At 41.0% G+C, this 9437-nt stretch overlaps 1 protein-coding gene across 2 annotated transcripts; it reads right to left on the reverse strand.

Moving 5' to 3' along the window:
* Positions 1 to 36: 36 nt before the first annotated feature.
* Positions 37 to 9222, reverse strand: LOC103357459 (uncharacterized). 2 transcript variants are annotated; one of them, XR_520202.1, is made up of 16 exons: positions 9203 to 9222; positions 6722 to 7017; positions 5995 to 6218; positions 5794 to 5893; positions 5115 to 5232; positions 4732 to 4874; positions 4484 to 4636; positions 2401 to 2495; positions 2199 to 2298; positions 1972 to 2112; positions 1800 to 1892; positions 1616 to 1723; positions 1348 to 1519; positions 1006 to 1072; positions 739 to 919; positions 37 to 689 (listed from the first exon to the last, which is right to left on the reverse strand). XR_520202.1 is itself a non-coding variant. In XM_008282030.1 (15 exons), the coding sequence occupies exons 2-15, from the start codon at positions 6998 to 7000 to the stop codon at positions 805 to 807; spliced, it is 1908 nt and encodes a 635-aa protein (XP_008280252.1). In that variant the 5' UTR covers positions 7001 to 7017; positions 9203 to 9222; the 3' UTR covers positions 37 to 804. The 2 variants fall into 2 exon arrangements, 1 of the variants encoding a protein (XP_008280252.1); XM_008282030.1 differs by having other exon boundaries at positions 37 to 919.
* Positions 9223 to 9437: the final 215 nt, after the last annotated feature.

The raw sequence follows: 9437 nt of genomic DNA on the forward strand, positions 1-9437 counted from the left end.
ATGCAAAAATCTGTAGAGGAGTTTAGAAAACATTACTTGTGCATTTAATGTAGTCTTTATTCATTTGTTTTTAAAAAGATGTGCATCCCTTAGCAGCTCTGTCAGCATGTTTTGCTTTAATTACATTTCAGATATGCAGCTTGAAGGCACAATGACACAAAAAGACTCAACACACAAGAGAATTCATCCCAACACAAGTCAAAAGAATTAGGTTATGTTACCATTGTTTCAACAGCTCTGAAGCTCACGCATCAGATCACACTTGTAGTTTTTCCAACAGTACTAGAAGGCAGCATGTATGTGACGCTCCAACAGAGCAGCATCAGCTTTGGGTCCCTTCTTCCCTCTGACTTGTGATCTTGTTATTCTGTTGATGTTTACTTGTTCAAGTCTTCGAAATCGAATAACCGTGGGAATGGCCATGACTGTGAAAAGCCTGGTCTCGCTATATTTACGTGCTTTTTAAACATTCAGTCCTCCAAAATCACATGTACGCTTCATAAACAGTCAACCTATAGCTTCATGTTTCTTGTGGAAAGAATGTAAATACGGTATATACATAAGTAACTACAAAAAATACTAAACAACATAAATGCTATATACAGACTAGATTACAGTTGAAATCCTATTCTCAGTTTCATTCATGTGCTTATTCAGGACTGCATTTTCATCTTTAATAGCACGAGTTCTCAGTCATCTATAAAATTACAAACGTGGGATACAGTAACTCTGTGTGGCACTTTGCTAGACTGGGGCTCAGCGAAAGCAGATCAAGCCATACATTGACCAGTATTCAACAATCATTCAGATATCTATCAGCTGATCGTAGACCAACGCAGCATCGAGTGGTGGAGTGCTGGAATCATAGCAGCCTCTCTTCTGTTTAGTTGCCACAGGACACATGTCCTGTTCACACCACCTGTTAGAGGAAGATGAAAGCATATATGAGACATAAATGCAAAATACAAGTTGTACTTTATTAACTTTTTAAGTATTTTTTATTACCTGAGAGCTGCGTAGGTGTCAGATGGAGAAGCTCCTTTCCAACATGCGTGGTCGATGAGAAGGGCACCTGGTAACATACAGAGAGGGAGAGAGGTGTATGAAGGTAAAAGGGACTTTTGTAGGGATGACACTATGATTGACTTCATTATTTATGAGTCAAATGATTATTTGGTCTACAGGATGGAATGTCTGTCAGCCCAAGGTAATGTTTCTAAATTTCAAAAAGCATAAACTATTTATTGATTATATAAAAAAATGTAAACAGCCAATATATTTTCTGGTGACCGATTAATCGCCTATTCATTGCAGCTCTTATTGTATCCGAGTGTGTCTCTGTTGTACCTGTGTAGATGCGCGCCAGGCTGTATGCCAGGTCTCTGGCTGCCAGCTCAAGGTAGCTCTGTCCTCTGGTAGCGGCTACCTGAACAAACTCCTCCAGCTCAGAGAGAGAACCATCCACCGCTTTCACAGCCGGGGCCAGGGAGGAAACACTTGATGCGCCTGCAAGCAGGGACTGCATGGAGAAGAAAACAAGTGCACTTCACATTCCTGCTCAGGTACATCACAGATTATAAAGACCAAACTTGTCTGACAGGATCTGTCCTCGTACCTTTGTATGGGTGAAGTAAGCATGAAGAACCATTCCTGAGCTACGAGCCACACACCGCAACACGTCCAGAGAAAGAACATTTGTAGTGCCTTCCCATATGCTCAACACCTTAGAGAGAAAAAGAGAAGTAAGTCTGAAAAGTACAAACTGTAAAAGACTGTGAAATGCTCGGTTATGACCTCACCTGTGCATCACGAAGTAGTCCGGGCAACCCAGTGTCCTCGATGTAGCCCTGTCCTCCAAAGCTCTCCAGACCCTCCGACACCACAGCCACCGCCTGAATAAACACAACATCAATAAAAGTCAAACAAAACAACCACATGCCAGTTTACTGTCACATCACACAAGCTGCCCACCTGCTTCCCAGTGTACAGTTTGACCACAGGAGTGAGCAGGCGTAGGAGGTGTGCATCGAGCTGTGTCGCTATGCCGCTTTCTTCTCGGCCCAACAGGCGACACACGTCCATCACCAGCAGAAAGGCTCCACGAGTCTCCACCTGTTTATGCCAGAAGAAGACGTTGGTGAGGCATGATGGGAAACTTTGGAGTTTTTGTGCAGTTTGTTGACCCCCTGCCTGCTCACCTCCATCCTAGCCAGAGTCTGCATGTGCAGTGGGTGGTCTTTAAGAAGCTTTCCAAAGGCAGTGCGGCGAGTGGCATAGTCACGAGCTAACTGGAGCACCCTGTGATTACACACAAATGCACACATTATTAATCAGCTTACTTATAGTGTGTCTTTGAAAATCAGAGCAGGATTCAGTGAACTAATGCAAGCAATATCTTGCCTTCTCATTGCAGATGCTGCAGAGATGCTGTTGTGGATCCTGGTTATAGTCAGCATGTTAGCTATGGAGGCCACTCCTCTGCCTTCATCTGACAGCTGTGGTTGGAGAAAACAAAATAGGATGTCAGGTAATGTCAAAACAAATCAGTTAGTGTGGTTTTAACCGCAAGATTAAAATACAAGGGAAAGGTGTCCTGTTTCTATAATATGTAGTGTTGAGTTTCCAAATGATAAAAGTGGTTGCACTGGAGCATAAACATACACAGTCGGCCTGGAAACCATTAAAATAATAATAATTTTAAAAATAACAGATGATTTCCAGGACTGCAAAACAATTACATTGTAGCCACTGTTACATTATCAGTTGTCCACAGCTGCTCAATACTTTATGAATCAGATTATTAAATCCTTGCACCTATCTGAGAGCAGCAGGACACAAACGTTGATAAATCTACAGTCTGTGATTTAAGAAATGTAGCACCAGAACACAATGCTAAACATCTCTGCACCACTGTCTATATAGGAGGTGTGTCAGAAAAGTTTCAGGACTGGTGTCACAAAGGATATATTTCAAATCCAAACCACCAAGTACAAGTTTTCCCCTTCCAAGTAATCCCCCTGGAGTCTAACGCACTTTCCCAGCCTTCTCTGCCACGCCGCCATGCACTCCTGGAAGGATTCTTCCGGGATCCTCCTCAGCTCCGTCGTCACAGCCATCTTGATGTCGTCCACGTCTTCAAAACGGGTCCCCTAGGGTCCTTGAGCTTGAGGAAGAGAGAAAAATCCAACGGAGCCAGGAGTGGGGAGGTTGCTCCATCATGATGATGTTCTTCTAAGCCAGGAACTGTGGGATGCTCAGGGCGTTGTGAGCAGGCGTGTTGTCATGGTGAAGCAGCCATCACTTGTCCTGCCACAACTCTCGCCTGTTCTCACTCACTGAACGAAGCAAACGCTGCAGGATCTCTTTGTAGACGAGCTGGTTGATGGTCTGAAGGGGAAAACTCCTAGTTTGTAGTTTGGGTTCGAAATATATCTTTTGTGACACCAGTCCTGGAACTTTTCTGACACACCTCGTACATTCAAATGACATAATGTTGCTACAAAACAAACACACACCCTACACAACAGCCAGGTCTCTTATATAGTAAAGTTTCTGTTATTTATGAGGTGGACGTGATTTAACCAGAGCATCACAGCTGTCTGCAAACTTGAGAGGCTGCACGTGCGAAAACTTTACTAAAATACAACTAGAACACTCATTTGTTCCAGTTCATACAAGTTAGAGTCGGTTATGCATTTGAATGTGTGACTTTTGTCAAGCAGTGAGACAGTGTTTCTGTTTTACTTGATTTGCATGCTCTGAGAGACGATCTGCAGCGGGTGCTCTTATGGGCGTGCTGTAGTCTGCTGATCCAGTCACAGGTCAGAAGCTGTACTGGTATTTTCTGTGTTATTTTTTCATTGGCTGAGCTTTTTTTTTCATAACTTTGGCTGTATAGACAGGACACATGTTATAAAAAACTACCACCAGCCTGGATTCTGGGGTCTTTCAGTATAAACAAGAGCTGCGTCTCAAATCTATATTACTCTATTTGGTGTGAGTGACCTGTCAATGGATAATGTTCTCCCACAATGCAACACACAAAGTAAATAGAGAGGACGCTGCACTGAGTAAGCAGCTTTACTACCAAGAACATAACGACAAGAGATAAGAAACTAAACGATTGTGTTGTGGTTCGGTTGGTGAAGGTTAAAAGATGTTGTTACTCAATAGAGAGAAGTGGTATATTGTTAGTACATGTGGTTTAATAATTCTGTTATTTAAATATTGGATTTAAGTTAATCAGAAATGAAGCTGCTTGTTTGCTCTGAGGAGTAAATGTGTGTGATTGACATCTTCTTGCCGTCAATAGCTCTTTGTTAGGAAGAACAAGACCACTGTGAATTTTCCACTTGGCAGAAGAACAGTTCTGCTTGTTCTCACTTTACTGAGCATCCCCTGGCTTTGCTGGAACACACTCATTGATTATTCTGCACAGATTAGAGGTTATCATTACTGCGATAACCCGGTGTGTCTAACTGACCCTGTGTGCTGGCAGACCATCCAGCAGTAACTCAGCAGTCGGCATCTGTCGTGTTCCCAGCTTGTCCTTCAGCCTCTGAACCTCTATACCTCTCAGTCGGCCATCCTCATCTCGACTCACCTCTGCATAAAACAGAGACAGACCTTTGCTGCCCTGCGGGACAGAGACGACACACAGTGCATTGTTGTTTATCAGTTATTCAAAGTGCACGCTGACAGATAGTGATGGAGTGCAGATGCAGGATGTACCGATGTGGTTGCTCCCGTTCTGTCCTGCACTCTGGCCAGTGTGAGAGTCATGTCTGCGTCTGTCGCAGAAGTGAACCACTTGAAGCCATGTAGTTTGTACGAACCATCGGTTTGGGGGACAGCCACTGTTTCTGTGCCGCTGGCTGAAGGCGATAGAGAGGGAACTCACTAAGTATTACCATAAAAACTCTTGATTTGCGTGACAATACCAAAAAGCAGGAACTGTGTGGGTATGTAAATATAGAACTTCCTCTACAAATAACACATGATGACAATTAAGTGGCCTATATAGATATCATTTAATGACATTTTTAAAAAGTCATGAGCTTTGAACCCACACAAAGTGCGCTTTGAAATCTGGTTCCCATGGAACAAATACTGACCCACATCTGATCCTCCTTGTCTCTCAGTCATCCACTGTCCAGACGTCCAGAAACGTTCAGGCTGACGGGTTGTCAAACGACTGTAGGCTTCTTCCACTGGCCACGAAACACCTACGGACTTCACACACAGCCAGACAACCATGCATACATACAAGGGTCAAAAAGCTATTCGGATAAATCAGGTTAAAATGAGGATATGTTTACATGTACTGCAATTTTAAAATCCTCTTTAACATGCAGCTGCACAGTAATTTTTGACTCTAAATATCTAACTCTTCCAACTATATGCATTTTTTAGAGCTTATGTTTCCTTTATCGGTGATGAAGCACTGTGAGAAAATCAAAGAGCCTTTGTCTTTACTGTGAGCATGACTTTGTGAGCTGTAGAAAGCTATTCTAAGACTTTCTGATTTCAGTTTTAGTGTAAATCTGAAAAGAGCCCCTAAGAGTACATTTCCTTTCATCATGCTGCAACATTAAAAACAGATTTCTTGCTTACTACTTAATGTAATCGACATAAATACACCTAAATCTCTTCACATTTTTAACATTGTCGTTACAGTCTGCAGATTCCTGAGTCCACAGGGATCAGTTGATCAGAACACTTCATAATGAATATCAGATTTGCAAAGTGTTTGATACTGTGTTCGTCATGTTTGCGTCACTCGTTTGAACACACCTGGATGACCTTGGCAGCCCCATCAGTCATGGCCAGAGGACAGGTGTAGAGACCAGACGACGGAGAGAAAATGTACAACTTGCTCATCTGGTACACACGACTGAAACACACAAGCACACAGACAGTGGATCCTATTAGAAACTGACAAAACTGTAAATTGAATGACATAGAAGCTAAACTGAAAAACAGCAGCCTTCAAACCTCCACTCCCCAAATGCTCTCTCATAGCCGATGGCGACCAGTCCTTCCTGTGCTGAGAGCTCTTTCATGCGTTTCCAGGCCTCGGAGGTCACTATGTGATCAACTCTGCGACCCCAGGGATCAAAGTGCACCAGTCGTGGAGGGTTGACCTCGCACTCTCTGCCCCAACCGTCCACCTCTTTTGCAACTCGCTCTCCAAATGCACACAAGTCTGAGAAAACCACCTGTGAACAAGTTTATACAAATACAGTCACACAGATAAGGAACAAGACTTCAGCGGTTCTGCCTGACAAGACAGATCCTGCCCAGCTGTTTGCTCAAGTTGCCACAACTTTAGGTGCTTTCAGTTGGAAATACTGGGAAGATGGACCATGAAACAAAATGTGCTTTGTTACTGGCTGTTAGAAAATGACTTACTTGATGTTGTGGCAGCATAACTAAAGTAAAACATGAATCGCACATGTAACTGAGGTTCCATTTAATAAATGAGTCAAAATAAATTAGTCCAGTAGCCTCTGTCATGTGTTCCAGCTCACCAGTTTGTTAGCACATTATCTAAGGACCATATTATAATATTGTAGTATACACTTTAAATGTACATCACTAGTTAATGTTACCTCCTGCTCTTCACCTCTACTATCATGACACACTTTTAGAGAATCTAAATGTAGCACTGTTTGGTATACTTATAACTTTAGCTGAAGACTCCGCTGTGCGCCGTGCTCACCTCCTGCGGCAGGTGTCTCCTCAGGTATCCTCTGAGCAAGGCATCCTCTAGAAACGGGTTCTTCAGCACCGCCTTTTCCTGAAAGAACGATCCTATCCTGGCTCTGGTGAATGGCGGGTGGCCTGCTGCCTCCCACAGTTGGTCCTCATCAGACCTTCTTGCGCCTGGCTCAGCTGCACTGGCTGATCTGATGTGGACCAGTGGTCCAGGAACACCGGACCAAATTCTGCGGCAGCCTCCGGCCACACGCCGGTTCAGGAGGGCTGAGCACGCTGACATGGCTCAAGACCTTCAGCCTGACGAAAGAAGAGGAAGTCGACACAATAATATTAGGTTAAGAATTCAAATGCTGAGCTGGATAAACCTTAACGCTGAACGATATGCAAAAAAAAAAAAATTAATCATACTGCGATTTTTCTGTCAGATACTGCAATCAAAATATGAGCCACAATTTTAGCAGGAATGATTATTTTGACATTCATCTTCTTTTGAAACAAATAGAAATTGGGTATTTACTTGAGAGGCTGATTTTAACATATTATGTGTCCAAACTGGTGACTAAATTACAACAGAGATGGTTTTCTTTTGCAGGAATAAATCATGCTTCCCACTGTATTGTAGAAAACTGCTTACTGAGTCAACTTTTCTGATAGTACTGTGTTAGAAAATATAAATATTAAGTGTATTTATCCTGTTTTCAGTAAAAAAAAAAATGCCGTCACATTCTCTGTTTTCATGGGAAACATCTTGGGCTCTTTCATTCAGGCTGACCTGAACCTGAAGCCACAAGAAAGTTAAAAAATAAATAAGTGAGCAGGAGACTTGTGGCGGTCGTCCTGCCCTAAATTTCTAACTAGCAAGCGTAAAAGTTTTATAACATATTGCTCTTTGCTGTGAAGATCCTTGACCTTCACATGCTCATGAGCCCCTTGACAAATGCTCCCATAAAATACCAGAAAGACATTTTTGAGTTGCATTGTTTCAGCAGATTTCCACCACAGTGCTGGATTATAGTGACATTTCATACATGTTTGCATCAGTGGCAAATCTTAAGTCCACTGTTCATCACTCTGCATTAAGACTTGATGATAGTTAAAATTCTCCTCTTAATGGAAGGTGTGAAAGACACTTAGTTTTATTTATTCATAAGGCCCTGACGAACTTTTTTACCCCCTTACTTTACCTCATTGCTGTCTTTTAATGTAGGCTCTTGCCATATATATTCAAATGACTGGATCACACGTCTCTGTTTTAACTGAGCTTGTAAAATCCATCCCTCAGTTTGCATCTGCAACCTGGAATAACACGCACAACAACACAACGCTTGACTTGTTTTTGTCTTTAGGAAAATTGAGGTTTTTAATTTATTCTTATTTAACATCCAGCTGCTTTGGTTTTATTTCCATAATTTGTTTTTAAAAACTTATATGCTCCCATTAATGTTTTAACTGTTTTATCAACTTTGCCTTTTAAGATTTAAAAAAAAAAATTGATATTCAAGTTTATTGTCTTTTGATTTCTTATTGGGCTACATTAAAGTAAATGAGGCCTCCACACTTCATTGTATGAAAAATTTGAATTTATAAGGATTAAATGAATAAATAACTTAATAAAAGTGATGTTGGGATTTTTACTTTTTAAATTTTTGATTTTTTTACTGTCTATAGCAAACAAGAATGTCCCATTACATTTGCACAATAAGAGCAAAATATTTCATTATAATAATATTAATGTGACACATTTTAAGAGTTTCGGATTTTCCACATTGCAATTTCAATAATATTTCGACTCATTTTTCAGCCTCAGCAAAAACACAGTTTTGTCATTGCATACAGCTTTAGATTAAAACAGTTCTTTCTTTCTCCTTTACATATTTATTAGTTTTGAGACACTAACTGCCCCAAACATCTTTAACATGTCTGTTATCCTGAGACATGTGTTAAACCAAGCTAACGTCAGCTGGGTGCAGAACTTTCACAAGAAAGAAAGAAAATGGAAAACTGTTTGGTTATTAGTTTTCATCGCTAGTTAAGTAAGGATATTTGCCAAACTTGCGTAATAATGTAAAAAAAAAAAAGAAAAGAAAAGAAAAAAAAAAGACGTCAGGTAGCGAGCTAGCTTACTATCGAGCTCAAAAGTGGGTCAAGGTTCATTTAGTTCCGTTGATTCCTTTTCCTGCAGATTTTAGCTCCTTATTTGTGCTAGCTGCTCTATTTTATGTGGTTAAACTAGTCTAATGGGTTAATACGAACATACATAGTGAACTGTTAGGATAAACTCTTTTAACAGACTCAGTATCTTCTCTCTACAACCCAGTAAACAAACAAGCTGCGAACAAACGAAGCATTTTAACGAAGCTCTAGTTGATTTATTGGCGGTGAGCTTTTACCAAGTTCACACAGAAACCTCCTTCAACTCTGAAGTATTTGCAAATCAAACTTAGAAGCTTCTCAGATGTCAAACATGTACCAGCAGTCTTACCTGTCTGTAACCGAGCTGTGTTTACGTCCACAGCTGCAAGCGCTCCTTCAAAATAAAAGACTCTTCTTCATACATGTTTTTTTTATTTTTTTATTTTTTTTTTGTCACTTTATTAACGCTGGCAAGGAAACTTTAGTCATTAGTCTTGAATGTGATTTCAAATTGCATTTCCTCTCAAGTTTTATGACCAACCCAAAACAGTTCCTTTAGAAAGACTTTAAATATACAGGCCACA

Source organism: Stegastes partitus, unplaced genomic scaffold (genome assembly GCF_000690725.1).
Source record: "Stegastes partitus isolate 25-593 unplaced genomic scaffold, Stegastes_partitus-1.0.2 Scaffold255, whole genome shotgun sequence".
NCBI lineage: Eukaryota > Metazoa > Chordata > Actinopteri > Pomacentridae > Stegastes > Stegastes partitus.

Coding starts and splice junctions, on each gene's coding strand:
- LOC103357459 (XM_008282030.1), bottom strand. CDS start 7,000: ATGTCAGCGTGCTCAGCCCTCCTGAACCGGCGTGTGGCCGGAGGCTGC. Junction 6,219..6,721: donor GGAGACACCTGCCGCAGGAG/GTGAGCACGGCG, acceptor ACTTGTTCACAG/GTGGTTTTCTCAGACTTGTG. Junction 5,233..5,793: donor GGGCTGCCAAGGTCATCCAG/GTGTGTTCAAAC, acceptor CTGTGTGTGAAG/TCCGTAGGTGTTTCGTGGCC.